Here is a 15,862-nt window from a genome sequence, read left to right as displayed (position 1 = left end):
ACCGAGCCCGGGAATCTTCCTTAATCAGGGAGAGAGCCAGCCACCAACCCAAAGCGAAAAAAAGAATTAAATAGAGAAAAAAAATGTTATTTTTCTAATTTTAAAATGGCTTTGTAGTAGATGGAGTATATACTCAGATTCAGTGGCGTGTTGGCTTGTGCTGTGACGAGATCATCAAAATTAGCTTGCTTCCGACCGTTGGGTAACAGGGATGACCGCAAAACCACATCCACGACTCGCTGGAGGCCGCTAACTCGCTCGGATTCAACTCCTCTCCACTTTTTATACACAATCCGGACTTTTTCAAGCTGGATCTTGAAAATTTTGAGGCCGCGTACGGGCGGCCTCGGATCAACTGGCTGGAGGTGGCGAAGGAAAGAAGGAACTCTCATCATATGCGTTCCAGGCCCATGCAACTGGCATGGCGTCGAACCCGTACCACCTTTTCCCACTTAGGGCGCGAAGGAACGAAACCAGACGAGAAGACGCCAGCAAGCCAGCCACAACTACCAAAACAACCCCAATCAACGCAAACCAATTAAGCATTTGGTTCCAATGTATCTAAAGATTAGAGGACTGACTCACAAGGACGGCAGCTACGGAAACCCTAAGAAAGCTCGTATAGATCCAACAGAAGAGGCGCAGCTCCAAGCAGCACGGAACGGGAGCAGGACACTGAGACTATCATGGGAAATCAACGGGTGTGTTAACTTCTTCCCTTAACTTGTCTCGCATTCTGGGCCGCCGGATGGATGATAGCGCTGCCCTATGTATATAAAAAACTACATTGTCGTAGTAGCAGTAGCTACTCCAAAGACAACCCATAACAACACACAACACAATCCCCTCGTGCTGCATCAATACTTCTTTCGCCTCTCTCTCCAAACTTTCTTTGCCTGCCTTTGCGCTCATTCATGGCATCTCATCATGCTCTGTGTCCAAACTAGGCAAGCTGTGGGCTTCAATTCCCGCTCGCTTCTAGTTCCAGAAATCAGTAGAAGTTCTGTTAGGTCAGAGTACAGTTTTTTAGGGCTCCCAAAAGGTGGGTTTCAGAAGGGTTTAACGGGGTTTAGTGGGGTTTAGTGAGGTTTAGACGTAACTTGGGGGTCTTTGCATCTTAGTTTGTGATGGTAGCTAGGCATGATAACCGTCGGGGACAAAACCGATCAGGGCCATTGAATTCGCAGTGTACATCCTTCTTAGACCTAGTTACCGTGCAGTACATGGTTTTATTTTCTTTTTATCTCCTTGTTTTTTTACCCGCAACGTTGACCCGATTCGGACTGGTATTTAAGTACTTATAATGATGAACCGATTTCCCCAAATCTGCTTCGGGGTGTAAACCAGCCGGAAGAACGTATGTATGAGAGCGAAAGCTTGTATGGACACTCTTGGGTGCTTCTTGACCACGTTCTTGTTTAGGTAGTGGTTTATTGAGAGAAAATCATGCTCTGTGGAAATCGAAGGCGGAGTATTATGTATCGCTAATGTAATCATACAGTATTTTCTTAGGCAATGATACTATACAATGCGGTTCCATCATACGGAGTGGCGACACTGGAGACACAATTTGGATGGGGAAATTTGCAACTCCACACAATCATGAAGGCCTTGTGGCGCCAATTAATAAGAGCGGGGTGGAGTGCATGATTCCTGTGCGAGTTTGTGTGTGTTTGCTAAGCTTGAATTTTAGTAACATAAGAAACTTTTGTAAGCTTGGATTAGTATAAATGAAAAACGATGAAAACCAATTTGGAGCACATCCATACGTATCAAGTACTACATTGTCAATTCTTTCCACCATTCTCTTCTTTTCTTACTTTACGTGGTGCCTTCCCACTCACTGGCGTCGTACTTTTAAATATCATTTTTTTTGACCATTGGCGCGCTCGTGGCACATCGCATTGCCACGTCATCACAGCCCAGGATTTTAGGGCTCCAAGAACGCGCTCGAAGGGAGAGAGAGAGAGAGAGAGAGAGCAATGGCGAGCAGCACGGCGACGGTGGAGAGCGCCAGCGCGTTCCGCGAGGCGATCGATGCGATCCCCATGGTGAGATCTCCGTCCGGCGACATTCTCACTAAGCAGTTCCTGGACGTTTGCCGCCTTGTCCTTCCGGTGATAGGTCAGTGCCCGCGCTTGCGAATTTCCGCGGATCTGATGCTCCTTTTCTGGGAATTTCTTGTGTAGACAAGTTTGGATCTGCGATGGCGATGGTGAAATCGGACATCGGCGGCAACATCGCGGTGAGATTTCGCGAATTTGGTAGAATGTAGGTGCTGATTCGCTTGCAACCAGCGGCTAGAGACGCGCTATAACGAAGATACGTCGGGCTTGTACCTTCTGTACGACATCGTAAGGAGGGAGGTCGACGAGAAAACCGCGAAGGGGTCCAAAAGCTGTAGCAATGGCTTGCTGTGGTTAACGAGGTACTCTTCTTTTTGAGTTCTCTCTGGTAGCTAGGCCTGGGCATGGTACTTAGATTAACTCCTTGGGAGAATTCAGGGCCATGGATTTTTTGATGAACTTGTTCGACAACCTCTTGCGTCATCCCGACTGGACCATGACACAAGCCTCGACTGAGGCGTACGCCGCCACGCTTAAGAAGTACCACGGATGGATTGCAAGTGGAGCCTTCACGGTGAGTATAGCTGCTGCACAGATGTAGCCTGGTTTGGTTTATGAGTTTTCGTTTCGTCATCCTCCATGAAATTCTGTGCAGATGGCGATGAAGCTGACGCCGGAAAGGAAGAAGTTTATGGAAATGCTCGGTGGTGGCGAAAGCCTGAGCTCCGACATAGAGAAGTTTTTGTCATCGTTCTCGCCGCTTCTCCTGGAGAATCATCAGTTTTTGGTATGGTTGATTGGCTAGAGAGTTTCTGTTTGTGACAGTGGCAATCTGGTGCTTTGCAGAAAAGCGTTGGCCTCGATGACATGAAGGCGGCCTAATATGGAAATCGAGCAAATTCTTTTTATTTGACGCCGTGAAACTTTTTTGGTAGACGAAAATTTTGGCGCAATAACAGTACAAGGTTTTCTACGTTTGTTTGTCCTGCATTGCATTCTCGCATTTCACCGTCTGCTCAAAACACCAGCTTCATATTTGGACAGAACAATCTGTGGTATGTAGTTCGTTTTCCTTCTTTTGTTCGTTTTGGCCGACTGACTTCTAGTATTGAATGTTCAGGTAGAAATACGTTCCAGCCAGTATCGCAAGGCCGACAGCAATGGCAACTGGAAGCGCAGATCTGAGACAAAAAAGTTTACAGGAAAGTGAAGACGAGTCGATAAGCTCGTACCCGAGGTTGGAATTTGCTTTTTTGAGTTGCTCCTTTCGAGCTTTGCGCACGTCGGTGCTGTTTGCATTACGTGCAACAGGTTCGCCGTATGGTTTGAAGCGTCTCTTTGGAGCAAGACAGACTTTAACCAGCAAGCAGGATGTAAGAAGAAGCACGGAAAAAAACTTGAAGTTCGTCCTAACAAATCGCTACCTGGACAGGAGTAGTCGTTTGGAAGCTTTGAGAATGGCGTTCGATCGTTATAGATGTACCTTCAAGAAAAAAATCCACGAAGCATAAGGTTCCTTCTTTCATTTCTATCTAGATGTTGGCTTTTTACCCGCAATCTGAGCAGATATACGCCTTGTTCGTGGCAACTCGCATTGAAATCCTGGACGCTGCCATGGTTTGAGCTGGAGCTAATCGAGAACCAGCATTGAAGAAGCTGCTCTTGAGAGCCCATCGATCGGTGCCTCGCAATCTAATGGAGGTACAAGTGCTGTGAGATTTGCGAGGAAGAACCTGAGAGAGCGATGTGAGGGATGGCTGCTCGAGCGCCATGACGAGAACGATCTAGAAAAGAGACGAAGAAGCGTGTGTAGTGTGTGTGGCTGGCATACTTCACCCCACCTGGAATCGAACTCGCGACCTTGTTTTACTTATTATTTTTCATGGGATTCGAACTATAGATCGTAGAGCAGGGTTTAGGGCGAAAACGTCAAGTCTTTCGATGCGCTCCGGGGTGATTCGTGGCTAGTGCTTCTCTCCTAGCTCGGTCTGATCCACGCGCCAAAGCTTCATTCTCCTCATGGCCGACGGCGATGGCGCCTATCGATCGTTCCGGCAAAACACCCGCGAGCGTGAGTTCTGTGATGAATTCCGGGATCTAGGTTTGATCGTCAGTTGTCTTGCGCAGGTCTTCTACACGAGATGCTTAGATCTGCCAAGAGCACCAAGAGCGCATCGCCTTGGAAGGTAAATCTTTGCGAAACTTTCAGTGGCAGAGATGTATTGTTGACAGGTTTTGATCATGGATGAGCTCACCGTGAAAGTGATGTCGAGTTCTTGCAAAATGGCGGACATCACAGACGAGGGAGTCTCACGTTAGTTTCTCGTGGTTGATTTTCTTGATCGTTTTTCTCTCATTTCCTTTTGCTTTTGTTCCGTCCAGTGGTCGAAGATCTTAACAGGCGCAGGCAACCATTGCCTGCTCTAGACGCTGTCTACTTCATCCAGCCTTCGAGGGAAAGGTTCGCATTTGGTCTTTGTTGCTTCGTTTCTAGATTGTTGGATTTGGTAATGCAGTGTGAAGAAATTTGTCTCGGATATGTCAGGAAAGTCTCCTCTCTACAAGAAGTAAGGTAGCTAGTGTCTCCTGCTGGATACTCACCCGGGATTTATTTCTGCTTTTAGAGCTTATGTGTACTTCAGCTCCACGTTGCCACGGGATCTTCTCAAGGCAATTAAAGAGGACAGAGCTTTGATGTCACGGATTTCTGCTCTTAGAGAGGTACAGCTTGATACTTGGCTGAATTGCTGCTGATACTTCTCTCACAGGTCAATCTCGAGTACTTGGCAATCGATATGCAGGTTAGTAATGTTCTCGAGTTATTCAATCACGTAATTGAAACATCTTGAGGGCAGGGCTTTGTTACAGACAATGACAGAGCACTACAGCAATTGTTTGGCGAGCAGAAGGAGCTCGACTTTGTCCTTGATACAGTTGCGCGGCGTCTGACCACAGTATTTGCCTCTTTCAGAGTATTGCTGTTGTTATTTCAAATCACTGTGTGCTCACTTTTTCTTTGTCACAGGAGTTTCCTTATATTCGCTACCGTGCAGCAAGATCGGCAGCAGCTAATAGTACCGCTGCAACTACCAATTCTGACTTACTGCCTACAAAACTGGCTGCATGTGTTTGGGATCGTCTTATGAAGTACAAGTCGTCGCTTCCTGATTTTCCTCAAAATGAGACGTGTGACCTCCTCATACTGGATCGTGCCGTAGATCCGGTAAGTATGGTGCTTGTCAGTTCTACCTACAAACCTGACGTTTGAAGCACAGATTGCTCCCGTGATACACGAGTGGACATACGAGGCCATGTGTCATGATTTATTAAGTCTGGAGGGGAGCAAGTATACATACGAGGTAGATGTACCAAAGTTCATGGTTTATGACACTAGCGTTTTTTTTTTTTTATATAGATTACAACTAGCTCTGGTAAAAGAGAACAGAAGGAAGTTCTCCTCGAAGAACATGACCCTATCTGGGTTGAACTGCGGGATCTTCATATTGCGGAGGCAAGGTTTTCTTGCATTCAAGCTTTTTGTTATGTTAAGTGTTTCATCTTCGCACAGGTAAGCGTGAAGCTGGACGAGAAAATGAAAATGTTCGCGAATAAGAACAAAGCTGCTGAAATCAAACTTGGAGGAAGGTAGTCTCTCTAGTTCTTTTATTTCTGAGTTTTATTAACGTCTTCATTTTCCAGTGGTCAAAACATGACAACAAGAGATATGCAGAAGGTTGTTCAGGCACTTCCACAGTACCGGGATCAAATTGAAAAGCTCAGCCTTCACATTGATGTCAGTATATGCCTTCTTTTAATTTTTTGCGATAACACTAGGCAATTGCAGATTGCTACAGCCTTGAACAGTAAAATAAGGACGCATTGTCTCAGTGATGTCGCAGAGTTAGAACAAAATCTAGTATATGGAGATGCTTCAAGCAAAGAGCTCATCAACTTTCTCAGCACGACAGAGGTGCAAAATAAGAATTTCTTTTTACTACCATGGCTTGTTTTATATGATTCAAATCAGTGGTGTGGCAGAATATAAGTGCAGATTGCAAGTTGCGCTTATTGATGATTTACGCTGCCACTCATCCGGAGAAACTCGATGAATCGAAGAAACAACAATGGATGAAGGTAAATGTGTTAACTTATCCATCAGAGACGGATGTGATTGAAGCGTTTTGCAGCTAGCTAGATTAAGTGATGGCGACATGGCTGCGGTGTCCAATCTTGAGTACTTGGGGCTGTCTGTATCCAAAAAGCAGTCAGGGGGATTTGCTTTAAAGTTTTCGAAGGTACAAACGCCTCTTTGTTCTTCTTGTACTGAAGCCGATTCGTCCTTTTGCTCTTTAAGAACAAGAACCTGTACAGAAAGGAGAGGAACCAGGACGAGGAAGAATGGAAGCATTCCCGTTTTACGCCTCTACTCCAGGTTTGTCACCTTTGGTCGCTTACGACAAGTTCCCTGTAACGCGTTGTGTTTTGCAGGAGCTGGTGGAAGATATGGAGAAAGGCAAGCTCTCACTGGAAGACTATCCCTATGTGAAAGGGCCAAGCGAAGGCACTTCTGGAAAGTCTAGCAGCACGGGGTCGTCTAGATTGCCGACAGCACCACCGCAGTCCATGAGAACTTCCAAGCCAGGCTCTACGTGGGCCTCGAGACCGCGAGCCTCTGATGACGGTTACTCAAGGTAAAAGGGAGCTAATTTTCCTATGGCACTCACTTGTTTTTCCTATTCTCGCAGTGACTCTGTGTTGAAAAGCGCCCTGAGTGACCCCAAGATGATAACTGGGAAGCGCATTTTTGTGTTCGTGGTGGGCGGTATAACACACTCCGAGGTTGGATTTCGTTGTTTACGTTCCTTCTGTCTCTTAACTTTGGGTTTTGTTACTTAGTTACGTGCTGCTCACAAGTTATCCAGTCAATTGAAACGAGAGGTGGTTTTGGGATCGACTTGCATTGATGATCCTCATCAATTTGTCGCGGTAAGATGTTTCAGTCCTTTTAGCCTCTCCTACGACACTATTTTCTCACTTAGCTAACCTCGAATCCAACTTACAGAAGGTGAAGACTCTTAACGATATGGATATAATGGATTTCTGATATACTTAACATAGGTATGACTAGTTTTTTTTACATCCCGCGTTGTAGAAATAAACAGGGCCGATATGATTCTTTCTTCTTTTAACACTTCCTTCATCGCCTTTTTCTTACTACAAGGCACACACGAATTCTCCACTGCTGTCCAAGTCTGGGTCTAAGTCGTTCTCCAAATCCATGTCGTCAAAATCCAGGCCCCCGTTGTCCAGGTACTCCCGAACGCCGGGAATCCTTGCCTCGGTTATGATCCGCATTATATCCTCGATGCTCTGAGGATGGCTTGGATCGTCCACGGTGCTCGTTCCAGCATCGCTCAGCTCCGCTGGTAAGTTCTTGAGGAACCAAGGGTGGTTCTTTATACCGGCAATGTTGATCCTCTGGAGAGAACAAGAAGAAAAAGAAAGCGCTGTAAAAACCGGAGATGTGGCTTAACCCAAAGTTACCTGGTTGGGATTCCCAACAAAAATGCGGGACAAGAGATCGTGCGCCTCTGGAGAGATGTCCACCGATTGCGGGATGGAGTACTGGACGCTAAGTATTCTCTGCAAGAAGAGGAAGGAGTACTAACTCGATGAGAAGAAATCAAACTTGCAAAGCTTGTGCTCACTCCAATCGTCTTGCGAAAGTTTTTGGGATCCTCCGGGTCCTCGAAGGGGTAGGCACCGACGAGCATGACATACAGGGTGACGCCGCAGGACCATACATCTGCAATCTGAAAGGGATGATTGAATCACTGACCCACCTGCATCATCATCAGAGGAAGGACACTCTGCTCTGTGCTTCTAGAGAGTTGATAGTGCTGAGACTATGTAGCAACGCGGTGGGGTCTTACCTTCCCATCGTAGTTCTTGGTGGACAGCACCTCCGGTGCAATGTATGCCGGGGTTCCCACTGTTGACTTTGGCTGCGAATCAAAAACGGACGACTGGAAGGAGCACAAACAGGATTGGATTAGCTCCTCTTCCGGAATGCTCGATACCTTTGAGTAGCCGAAGTCACAAATTTTGAGACGTGGAGCCGGGCTGCCGTCGAGTAGCGTGTTCTCCAGCTTTAGATCCCGGTGGCAGACTTCCTAGAGTACGCTACACGTTAAGGAGAAAAGTTTGGAGAAAAGAAGTGGAAATGTTACCATGTTGTGGCAGTAACTCACACCGGAAATTAGCTGCTGAAAGAAGAACCTTGCCTACGAGAAAACGGGATTTTGACATAAAAAAAGACCAAGGTAAAAAGCCAGCAATCACCTCGTCTTCGCCAAATCTGGTCGCGTTGCAAATCCTCTCGAAGAGCTCACCGCCGGCAGCGTATTCCATGACAATGGCGAGATGAGTAGGCGTCAGCATGACCTGGTAAGAGGCGAGATAAGTCCGGGAGGAAAGAAGGAACAAAATGATCGCTATGGCGAGAAATTCCCCACCTCCTTGAAGCGCACGATATTGGGATGTCGCATTGAGCGGTGGTTGATAATCTCCCTCTGGACTTTCTCATCAATCTGGATCACAGGCACAAGAATTGGAGCCCAGATCACATATGCGCCGCGAGCTCACCTTGTCCCCGCGCTCAATGTACTTGACCGCGAACAATTCCTGTGTGACGCGATCGCGGACGAGCCTCGCCACAGCGAAATTTCCCGACCCTATGTCCCGCACCAGCTCGAAGCGCTCCGTGTCGTGGAGGAGCGGATAATCCGGACCAGCGGCGGCGGTGGCGCCCGCGGCCTCGCCCTCCACTCCGCTGTCGTCCATGGCGCCGGATCTGCGAGCCAATCCAAAAGCCCTAGCAGGAGCAAAAGCACTACCGCAGCGCACTTTGCCAGTGTATTTAGTGTATCTATTATTTTTTGGTTTTCCTTTTTCCCTTTCTCCCAAGCAACAGCTCGTGGATTGTGGATAACTACCGGTAAAACGGGTGAAACGTTTTTGTATTCCTACTTATAGATATACTTTTTATAAAATACGTATTTAGTGCTTATATTTTAAATACTTATTATAGTTTAAAGTGATGCTAAATGACAAGATTATAGTTATAGTTATGCTAAATGACAAGCTTAATTCTCAATCTTGTCGGTGCTATAACATGCCTTAACGTCCGCTGGGGTGACTTTAAAAGTGTCCATTTTAGTACAGTTCTAGTGACGAAGTGTCAAGCACTTTTGATTTTACAAAGCTCATCAAATCGGAAGAAAGGATATGTATGGCACATGAATCACTGGCGCTTTGTTCTATCCTTGGTGGACAACAAGAGTGGCTGATACACTGACGAGGATTCCTCGAGTGGAGCTAGTGGTAGCATTTGCTTCTGTGACCATGGCTCGTCTTTCACGGCACTGGAGGATGGTGATCAAGGTGGGGCGGTAGAAGAAGGAAATGGCGTGCTCACAGATGTCCGCCCAGAAATTCTTCCTGAATTCTTTTGAAGGCCGACATGGCATTTGCTAACAGGAGAAGTGGCAGTAAAACTCCAGAGCTTCAGCAGCTTCAGGAGCATTTCTTTTGCGAAGTCACTGGACGTTTGTTTCGCTTCAACGATTACATAAGTTCATTTCTCCGTTTCTCGTGAGATAGTCACCACTGAAAAGTGTGGTAGGAGACGTATGAGGGTCCAATAGAATCAAATCAACGTAAATACAAATCAATCATGGAGCTCGCCAAAGTCCACTCACGAATTATAATTGAGAGATTGAAATCTCATTACATAGAAAAGAACAAGTCAAGAAAGAAGTGATGACTTTGCTCATATCTCTTACATCTGCAGTTCTTAAGGCTTGAGCGTCGAGCCTGGTCAGAATGGACGAAGAAACTGCAATGGACCTGATCTGGATGTGGGGCTGCAGCCAGCACTTCATGGATGCTCTCGACGTTGACCGTTTTCTGGAAAGGTGAACGAGCTCTGGAGTGTGTCCCTGAGCCGCAGTGGAACCATGGAAGCAGCAAATACTTCGTCTCCGCGGTGGCTTGCTTGTGCGGATTCGGTCGCAGCGCTGAGGCTCCATGTTCCGTCTATGTTTCTCCGCTTGGGGCGCGCTGTTCTGGACTTGGTGTCCTGCATGGGTGCGCTCGAGAGCCTCCAGATTAGCGGGGGATGCTACAGCAGCGATCTTGCGCGCATGGCACCTCGCCGGCGCCTGCGGAGATCGTCGCTCTCCAGAGTCAACGCGAGGTTGCTCGAGGAGCTCCTCGCAGCTTGCCCGCTACTTGAGGAGCTCCACGTCAGGTGTCTTGACGGTCTCTCCAGGGCCCGTCTCACGGTGTCGAGCGCCAGCCTCAAGAGGTTCACCTTGATGGGGAGATGGCTGGACGGCATCTTGAGCTCTTACGGTATTTTCCTCGACACTCCCCACCTTCAAGGTTGGCAGCTTCATCTGCCTCAGTTTCCAATCGGAGAGCCTAGAAGTCCTGACGATGTACGCTCACTGCAAACTCAACAGGAAATTTGACAAGCTCCGGAGCTTGAAAATCGGGGGATACTGGGAGCTGGATGAATTGGTGAGGCTCTTCGAGCTCATGCCCACAATCACAGAGATTACCTTTGAACATCTGGAATGGAAGCACCAGAAGAGCGTTTCCCTTCTTCTGGAGCCCCTCGTCAACTTGCGAATCGTCCATTTCGTCACCGGCTGGTTACAGGTGCGTGAAGCACCTTTGCGGTCTTCTATATTTTCTACCCTCTCCTAATCTTCTTCTTGTAGGCGCTCGAATCCTCGTGACTTACATGCACTTGATTTCCACCTTTGGTTGAATGCTGTCGATTATATTGGTGATATCTCTTTCTTGAGGGGCTTGTTCAAGCACCAGGGAGCCCGTGAACTTGTGGTCCATTGCTCTGATATGATCTCGTGGAGTTCTTTCTGCGAATTCAACAGAGAAATTCCTGAAGAGTGGCAGAGCGTTCTTTTCGACTTGATGGTGTTCTATCCAGGTTGCATCTCCTTTGCCGACAAGTGAGATGAAAAACTCCAAAAGTTTTTGCAGCATCTCATTCGTGATAGTTTAATCCAGTGGCTTCTATGATCATACTCCTAGTTATGCTTTTGCTTCCAATTGACAAAATGTCAAGCACTTTGATTTTAGCGCATGAATCACTGGCGCTTTGTTCTATCCTTGGTGGACAACAAGAGAGGCTGATACACTGACGATGATTCTTCGTCTTGCGCGGCGCGTTGGCTGCTAGAAGTGCTCCCACTGCTCGTAGCACTGGAGCTAGACGTAGCATTTGCTTCTGTGACCCTTGCTCGTCTCTCCCGGTACTGGAGGATGTTGATCAAGCTGGGGCGATAGAAGAACCGGAAGAACTTGAGAGCCGCGATGGGTCCAATCCCGGCACCAACAATCAGCTAAACAAGCACAAGAAAAAGAGATTTATAAGCGTGGAAGCAAAAGAACGTGAGAACAAACGCTTACCAACATCGTGAGCCAGTATGCACGCTGGCTGCAAATGCGAAACATGATAGTGTACATGCCTCCCCATTTCACGGTGCTCGCGACCAGGTTGAAGATGTAGAAAGCGACGAGGTTGCCGCCGATGGCTATGTGCTGAATGGTCGTGAAGGAACTGCAAAAGGCGCGACGAGATCGTTGCCAGGAATTTGATGGAATGCTGATTACCTTGTTTCCAACGCGACGACGAATGCTTGGAGCCAGATGCAGCCTGATAGCGCGACAAGAGAGACCTCCTCCATTTCGCTCTTTTCATTCACGTAGACGTGCATGGTGATGAGAAAAACCACGGCGCCCTGCAAAACGAGAGCAACGATCACGGTTTATGTGGTTAAAGACGAGCCTTACGTGAAAAAGTGCCCGGCCAAACCAGCCAGCAAATGTGCTGGGATTTAAAAGCCTGAAACTACAAGTTATTGACAATGAGAGCCACTGCCACTGCCTTACCTCCCGGCTTGACAGTATTTCAATATCTGGGGATGTTGAAGGACCGTCTTCTCGTCGATGTCCTTGTCGAGGACGCTAGCCATCACAGGGACACTAGTGTACAAAACATTGTAGGCCATCAAACTGAAAGAGTTGAACAAACTCGTCCCAGATATTCCTGACACGAACGAGAAACTAGAGGAGAAAACAACCAAAAAAGGAAAAGCATCAGCGAAATCCGATATGCAAAAAGAAAAAAGCTTACAAGATCTGAATGAAGCATAAGACCAGTGATTTGTAGATTGAGTACTGTGACAAAAATGCGCTCCTATTATATGAGTATCTCCCATGTACAAGTATCAACCGCTTCAAAAATCGAAATTCTGCGACATAAGATGTTAGAAATATTGCAGCTGTATCCAAACTACTTACTGGCGAGACTGTAATCTGCTGCTCTAGCTGCCTGAAGGCCTTCACGCCCGCTTATCCCTACACCAACATGAGCTTCTTGTATCATGCGGACATCGTTTCCTCCATCTCCTATAGCGAGAGTTCTGAACTCCCAGCTTTTTACTAAATGTACAAGCTGCCAGAGACATGTCACTCAAAAAAGCATAAGAATATTTTGATTTCGAGTACCTGAGCCTTTTGTGATGGTGTTACACGGCAACAAATAGCAGTTCTGCATAGTGAAGCCACCTCAGCGAAAAGTTGTCTGTAGTACTTCAATGCAAATTCCAGTGCCAGTCCATCGATAACAAAGGCTACATCCTGATACTAAGAGAACATTAAGAGCGATGCTCATAAAAGTAGACGAGTCACCTTATGTTCAGTGCTAGATATCTGCATAGTTCGCAAGACCCTCTCCAGACTCGCTCCAACGTCACTCTGGGTCGCTCCTTGCACATACAGTAATTGTCCCTGAGGTTCTGTTAAGTAGAATTAGCATTAGATACTCCACAAAAACACCCATCCTACCCGGAAGCACGAAGTTGCACGAAAGTGCAATCTGAGCTGCTGTCAACTGCTTATCTCCCGTCAGCATCCAGAAATTGATTCCTGCATCTCGAAGGCTTTCAATGGTCTCCGCAACACCGTCCTGAAACACGCCTTATGTAGAGAAAATATATAATCAGACAGTGCTCACTTGTAACTTGTCCTCAATAGCTGTTGCACCTAAAAGCTCTAGATTACGTTCCATAAGCACGCACACTTCCGCAATCTTCCACTGAACAAGACAAATAAAATAAGATCACAAAGTTGTTAAAGGTCAAATACAGACCTCTCGATCCACGATGCTGCTGCTCGCTTCTTTAAACTTCCTCGACCAGTCATGATATTCCTCCTCTCGGATATCTCGCCAAGCCAGACATAGCGTCCTTAATCCCATCTGTGAATACTGATCGACAATCTCCGCGACACGCCTTACTTGTTGGTCTATCAAAAAATTAATCTTAGTAAATAGATGCGTCGAGGTCGAATACAAGAGCTCACCGTTATGGACTGAAGAAAAAATTGCTTCGTCAGCTCCCTTTGTTAATAGCTTCAGCTCGCCAGTCTGCCTCTCTCTTACAATTACTGACATCTTCTTACGGTCGGACGTGAATTCTAGCACGTCAAGAATGTCGAACTCCAATACCGCTCCGAGTACACTGACCTCTATAACAAACCTCAATGGTGTTAAAATAACTATGAGAATATCATCTAAATATCAGTTACCTACACAGTTAGCAGCCTTGTTAAGCAGCACGACGCGAAGATGAGAAGCAGCTGAAACAAGAGCTTCTTCGTCTTGAGATTGAGCTTTGTATGAGATCGAACCGTTTGGACTGAAAGTGAACGACAAGGTTTAGATTAATTCCTATATTTTTTGCGTACCTTCGACTTGGCACCACCGTGTTACAAACTGCCATAACTGTAAGAAACTTGAGTACTTCTGGATCATTTTCGTTTAGCGCACGAAGAAGAGCAGGATCTACACAAGATTCTTGTTTAAAATTTTGTATAAAAGAATGAAAATACCTTTGACAGCATCACGGGTTGAATCACCGTAACAGGAGCCTTTTATGCAGCATTTCTTGAACAACATCAAATTTTCGGTCAATGTACCCGTTTTATCAGTGAGAATATATTCAATTTGACCAAGATCTTCACTGATGGCCGTACTGCAGCATTGAAACGTTAGATTTTAATTCTAGAAAAAGAGTATGCAAGACAGCTTTCATACTTTGTAGCAACGGCTGGAGTATCCGTTTTCTCATCGTACATATGAAGATCCCAATCAATAAACTTGGCGTACATGCTTTTTGCCAAATCCAAGGAGACCTGACACGATACATAAGGATATCAACATTATACAGCGAAAACATACCTTAATTGAAATGGGTATCATAATCGAGCATAAAAGCTCAAACCTTAGGGGAATGACAATAAACTCGTACCAAGGGGCAGCTTTCGGATAATGGACGTACCACAGCTGCAAAGCTGACAATTTAGAGCCCACGAAAGAAAAAATTGTGCCAACCTTGTCCGCCTCAGTGGACTTCCACGCGTTTCCGGCGAAACCAAGAATGATAACCACAACCACTTGAAATACAAAAATGGCTCCGGTTAGCTTATCAATCATCGCATCGACTGCTGTAAGTTTTGGCGATGGCAAACCTCTGCTCATCCCAAGCTTAGTCTCATTGCCTGTAAAGAAGGTTTGTTTTCCTTAAGCAGATTAAAAAAAATACCTGTATACACAGCCACTCCGCATGCCCACTCAGTGTTTCTAATGAAACAGGATTGCAACAACGTGTTGTTGACAGTGATTGGGAAGTAGTCCGTGTCGATAAAAGGAGGAAACAACCTGAGGTTGGCATCAAGTCTTCGAATATCTCTGTCCGGATATCCGCATTCAATAATACCCTTAAGATCAAACATATGTAAGTTCCTAAAAAGACTAAGAAGAAAGTTCTACCTTGATTTTGTGAAGGAGCTCGGAGTTAAGCCCAATGCAAGGAGACGGGACAACTCGGGTCTTCAAATCAGTTTCTCCATCAATGGTTGACGTCTGAAAAGAGAGAAGAAACAGAAGAGATCCAAGAGATCCAAGAAAAATAAAAACAGCCAATGTACCTCAATGTAGCAAACACCTTGAGGATCTGACGATCCCAGTAAGATCATATCGCACGGAACTTCATCCTTTTCCCGCAACCAGACGATGTCACCGACATGAATATCTTGCGCTTGGATCTATCAAAAAATAGTTAGAGCAAAAACTTTACAAAACAGTGTAGTTTCTCACCCGTGTCTTGACGCCTTTCTTGACGACCCAAACCATCCTCTCATTTGCTTGCTTGTCCAGCTTATATCGGTTATAATCGTCCCAAGCTTCCTTACACGCCGAGACCGAGAAGATAAGTAGCAAAGGCCCCCAAGTGCTGGCTGGATTGACGGGAGTGATGAGAGGCCAGAGCTGGAGGATCGCAATGAGAAGGAAGTACTTGTTCATGAATCGCCTGAATCAAACAAAAGAATCATAGAATGCCGGTCCGATAGCGTGAAGCTTACCCGAATTGCTCCCATAGATTCTTGGGAAGGAAATTCCAGAGATTATACTTGGTGTTGGATACCCTGTTGTTGCAATAGAGATCGGGATAGCGATCCCCTTCGTTGATGTAGACGCAGCGGCCGCTGTTCTTCTCTTTGTTGCTGGAATCCCTGGAGATCTGGGGAGGCCGCGCATCCTCCTCGTCCTCCTTGATCTCCGCCATGCGCCTCAGGAGCTCCACGGACATCCACCAGACCTAGCTCCTCCTCCCACGCGCATTGAGTGGACTTAGTAAAATATT

The 15,862-nt window shown here is 46.3% G+C and overlaps 6 protein-coding genes and 1 long non-coding RNA gene across 9 annotated transcripts; 4 read left to right on the top strand and 3 right to left on the bottom strand.

Moving 5' to 3' along the window:
- The first annotated feature begins 1,917 nt into the window (after nucleotides 1-1,917).
- Nucleotides 1,918-3,039, top strand: LOC9649307 (glycolipid transfer protein 1). The gene is made up of 6 exons (XM_002985245.2): nucleotides 1,918-2,124; nucleotides 2,190-2,245; nucleotides 2,298-2,428; nucleotides 2,505-2,640; nucleotides 2,722-2,853; nucleotides 2,913-3,039. The coding sequence occupies exons 1-6, from the start codon at nucleotides 1,983-1,985 to the stop codon at nucleotides 2,946-2,948; spliced, it is 633 nt and encodes a 210-aa protein (XP_002985291.1). The 5' UTR covers nucleotides 1,918-1,982; the 3' UTR covers nucleotides 2,949-3,039.
- LOC9649669 lies at nucleotides 2,912-3,929 on the bottom strand. The gene is made up of 4 exons (XM_002985133.2): nucleotides 3,618-3,929; nucleotides 3,491-3,549; nucleotides 3,299-3,419; nucleotides 2,912-3,247 (listed from the first exon to the last, which is right to left on the bottom strand). Exons 1-4 carry the CDS (start codon nucleotides 3,836-3,838, stop codon nucleotides 3,169-3,171), a joined length of 480 nt encoding a protein of 159 aa, XP_002985179.2. The 5' UTR covers nucleotides 3,839-3,929; the 3' UTR covers nucleotides 2,912-3,168.
- Nucleotides 3,370-3,711, top strand: LOC112340522. The gene is made up of 3 exons (XR_002990146.1): nucleotides 3,370-3,439; nucleotides 3,499-3,578; nucleotides 3,633-3,711. It is a non-coding gene; the product is annotated as an uncharacterized LOC112340522 (long non-coding RNA).
- Nucleotides 3,930-3,987: 58 nt separating the features above from the next.
- LOC9649306 (SNARE-interacting protein KEULE) lies at nucleotides 3,988-7,257 on the top strand. Its single transcript, XM_024659051.1, has 21 exons — nucleotides 3,988-4,137; nucleotides 4,194-4,252; nucleotides 4,299-4,380; nucleotides 4,449-4,527; nucleotides 4,583-4,633; nucleotides 4,691-4,787; nucleotides 4,835-4,867; nucleotides 4,922-5,038; nucleotides 5,092-5,289; nucleotides 5,342-5,425; nucleotides 5,482-5,577; nucleotides 5,635-5,711; nucleotides 5,766-5,859; nucleotides 5,911-6,036; nucleotides 6,105-6,200; nucleotides 6,254-6,361; nucleotides 6,421-6,498; nucleotides 6,555-6,757; nucleotides 6,812-6,905; nucleotides 6,963-7,052; nucleotides 7,129-7,257. Exons 1-21 carry the CDS (start codon nucleotides 4,086-4,088, stop codon nucleotides 7,168-7,170), a joined length of 1,956 nt encoding a protein of 651 aa, XP_024514819.1. The 5' UTR covers nucleotides 3,988-4,085; the 3' UTR covers nucleotides 7,171-7,257.
- LOC9649668 (serine/threonine-protein kinase SRK2A) lies at nucleotides 7,151-9,075 on the bottom strand. 2 transcript variants are annotated; one of them, XM_002985132.2, is made up of 9 exons: nucleotides 8,712-9,065; nucleotides 8,582-8,656; nucleotides 8,409-8,510; nucleotides 8,297-8,350; nucleotides 8,147-8,239; nucleotides 8,000-8,092; nucleotides 7,775-7,879; nucleotides 7,611-7,709; nucleotides 7,151-7,544 (listed from the first exon to the last, which is right to left on the bottom strand). In XM_002985132.2, the coding sequence occupies exons 1-9, from the start codon at nucleotides 8,907-8,909 to the stop codon at nucleotides 7,281-7,283; spliced, it is 1,083 nt and encodes a 360-aa protein (XP_002985178.1). In that variant the 5' UTR covers nucleotides 8,910-9,065; the 3' UTR covers nucleotides 7,151-7,280. The 2 variants fall into 2 exon arrangements, with proteins under 2 accessions (XP_002985178.1, XP_024514820.1); XM_024659052.1 differs by having other exon boundaries at nucleotides 8,000-8,239; nucleotides 8,712-9,075.
- An 869-nt stretch (nucleotides 9,076-9,944) lies between these two features.
- Nucleotides 9,945-11,118, top strand: LOC9649305. The gene is made up of 2 exons (XM_024659168.1): nucleotides 9,945-10,790; nucleotides 10,853-11,118. Exon 1 carries the CDS (start codon nucleotides 10,085-10,087, stop codon nucleotides 10,598-10,600), a length of 516 nt encoding a protein of 171 aa, XP_024514936.1. The 5' UTR covers nucleotides 9,945-10,084; the 3' UTR covers nucleotides 10,601-10,790; nucleotides 10,853-11,118.
- Nucleotides 11,119-11,168: 50 nt separating this feature from the next.
- Nucleotides 11,169-15,857, bottom strand: LOC9649667 (phospholipid-transporting ATPase 2). 2 transcript variants are annotated; one of them, XM_024659162.1, is made up of 24 exons: nucleotides 15,582-15,857; nucleotides 15,316-15,529; nucleotides 15,147-15,263; nucleotides 14,989-15,081; nucleotides 14,762-14,936; nucleotides 14,551-14,717; nucleotides 14,398-14,502; nucleotides 14,254-14,351; nucleotides 14,049-14,191; nucleotides 13,905-14,001; nucleotides 13,746-13,855; nucleotides 13,521-13,685; nucleotides 13,309-13,463; nucleotides 13,174-13,254; nucleotides 13,005-13,125; nucleotides 12,849-12,955; nucleotides 12,666-12,803; nucleotides 12,459-12,612; nucleotides 12,292-12,409; nucleotides 12,048-12,221; nucleotides 11,949-12,000; nucleotides 11,769-11,896; nucleotides 11,565-11,715; nucleotides 11,169-11,497 (listed from the first exon to the last, which is right to left on the bottom strand). In XM_024659162.1, exons 1-24 carry the CDS (start codon nucleotides 15,806-15,808, stop codon nucleotides 11,243-11,245), a joined length of 3,345 nt encoding a protein of 1,114 aa, XP_024514930.1. In that variant the 5' UTR covers nucleotides 15,809-15,857; the 3' UTR covers nucleotides 11,169-11,242. The 2 variants fall into 2 exon arrangements, with proteins under 2 accessions (XP_024514930.1, XP_002985177.2); XM_002985131.2 differs by having other exon boundaries at nucleotides 12,666-12,797.
- Nucleotides 15,858-15,862: the final 5 nt, after the last annotated feature.

This window comes from Selaginella moellendorffii, unplaced genomic scaffold, assembly GCF_000143415.4.
Source record: "Selaginella moellendorffii unplaced genomic scaffold, v1.0 SELMOscaffold_66, whole genome shotgun sequence".
In the NCBI taxonomy this organism is placed as follows: domain Eukaryota; kingdom Viridiplantae; phylum Streptophyta; class Lycopodiopsida; order Selaginellales; family Selaginellaceae; genus Selaginella; species Selaginella moellendorffii.
This window is presented reverse-complemented; position numbering and strand designations above follow the sequence as displayed.

Excerpts from the sequence above, each read along its gene's own strand:
- LOC9649667 (XM_024659162.1), bottom strand. The coding sequence starts at position 15,808 with ATGTCCGTGGAGCTCCTGAGGCGCATGGCGGAGATCAAGGAGGACGAG. Across the intron at positions 14,352-14,397 it reads TGATACCCATTTCAATTAAG|GTCTCCTTGGATTTGGCAAA; the intron begins GTATGTTTTCGC and ends GTATCGTGTCAG. Across the intron at positions 14,002-14,048 it reads AACCCGTGATGCTGTCAAAG|ATCCTGCTCTTCTTCGTGCG; the intron begins GTATTTTCATTC and ends AATCTTGTGTAG.
- LOC9649305 (XM_024659168.1), top strand. The coding sequence starts at position 10,085 with ATGGAAGCAGCAAATACTTCGTCTCCGCGGTGGCTTGCTTGTGCGGAT.
- LOC9649306 (XM_024659051.1), top strand. The coding sequence starts at position 4,086 with ATGGCCGACGGCGATGGCGCCTATCGATCGTTCCGGCAAAACACCCGC. Across the intron at positions 4,634-4,690 it reads AAGTCTCCTCTCTACAAGAA|AGCTTATGTGTACTTCAGCT; the intron begins GTAAGGTAGCTA and ends TTCTGCTTTTAG. Across the intron at positions 5,290-5,341 it reads TGGATCGTGCCGTAGATCCG|ATTGCTCCCGTGATACACGA; the intron begins GTAAGTATGGTG and ends TTTGAAGCACAG.
- LOC9649307 (XM_002985245.2), top strand. The coding sequence starts at position 1,983 with ATGGCGAGCAGCACGGCGACGGTGGAGAGCGCCAGCGCGTTCCGCGAG. Across the intron at positions 2,125-2,189 it reads CCTTGTCCTTCCGGTGATAG|ACAAGTTTGGATCTGCGATG; the intron begins GTCAGTGCCCGC and ends TTTCTTGTGTAG. Across the intron at positions 2,854-2,912 it reads TGGAGAATCATCAGTTTTTG|AAAAGCGTTGGCCTCGATGA; the intron begins GTATGGTTGATT and ends GGTGCTTTGCAG.
- LOC9649669 (XM_002985133.2), bottom strand. The coding sequence starts at position 3,838 with ATGGCGCTCGAGCAGCCATCCCTCACATCGCTCTCTCAGGTTCTTCCT. Across the intron at positions 3,550-3,617 it reads TATATCTGCTCAGATTGCGG|GTACATCTATAACGATCGAA; the intron begins GTAAAAAGCCAA and ends TTTTTCTTGAAG. Across the intron at positions 3,420-3,490 it reads AAACGACTACTCCTGTCCAG|TCTGTCTTGCTCCAAAGAGA; the intron begins GTAGCGATTTGT and ends TGCTGGTTAAAG.
- LOC9649668 (XM_024659052.1), bottom strand. The coding sequence starts at position 8,909 with ATGGACGACAGCGGAGTGGAGGGCGAGGCCGCGGGCGCCACCGCCGCC. Across the intron at positions 7,880-7,999 it reads CCAAGAACTACGATGGGAAG|ATTGCAGATGTATGGTCCTG; the intron begins GTAAGACCCCAC and ends CATCCCTTTCAG. Across the intron at positions 7,545-7,610 it reads TTGTTGGGAATCCCAACCAG|AGGATCAACATTGCCGGTAT; the intron begins GTAACTTTGGGT and ends TGTTCTCTCCAG.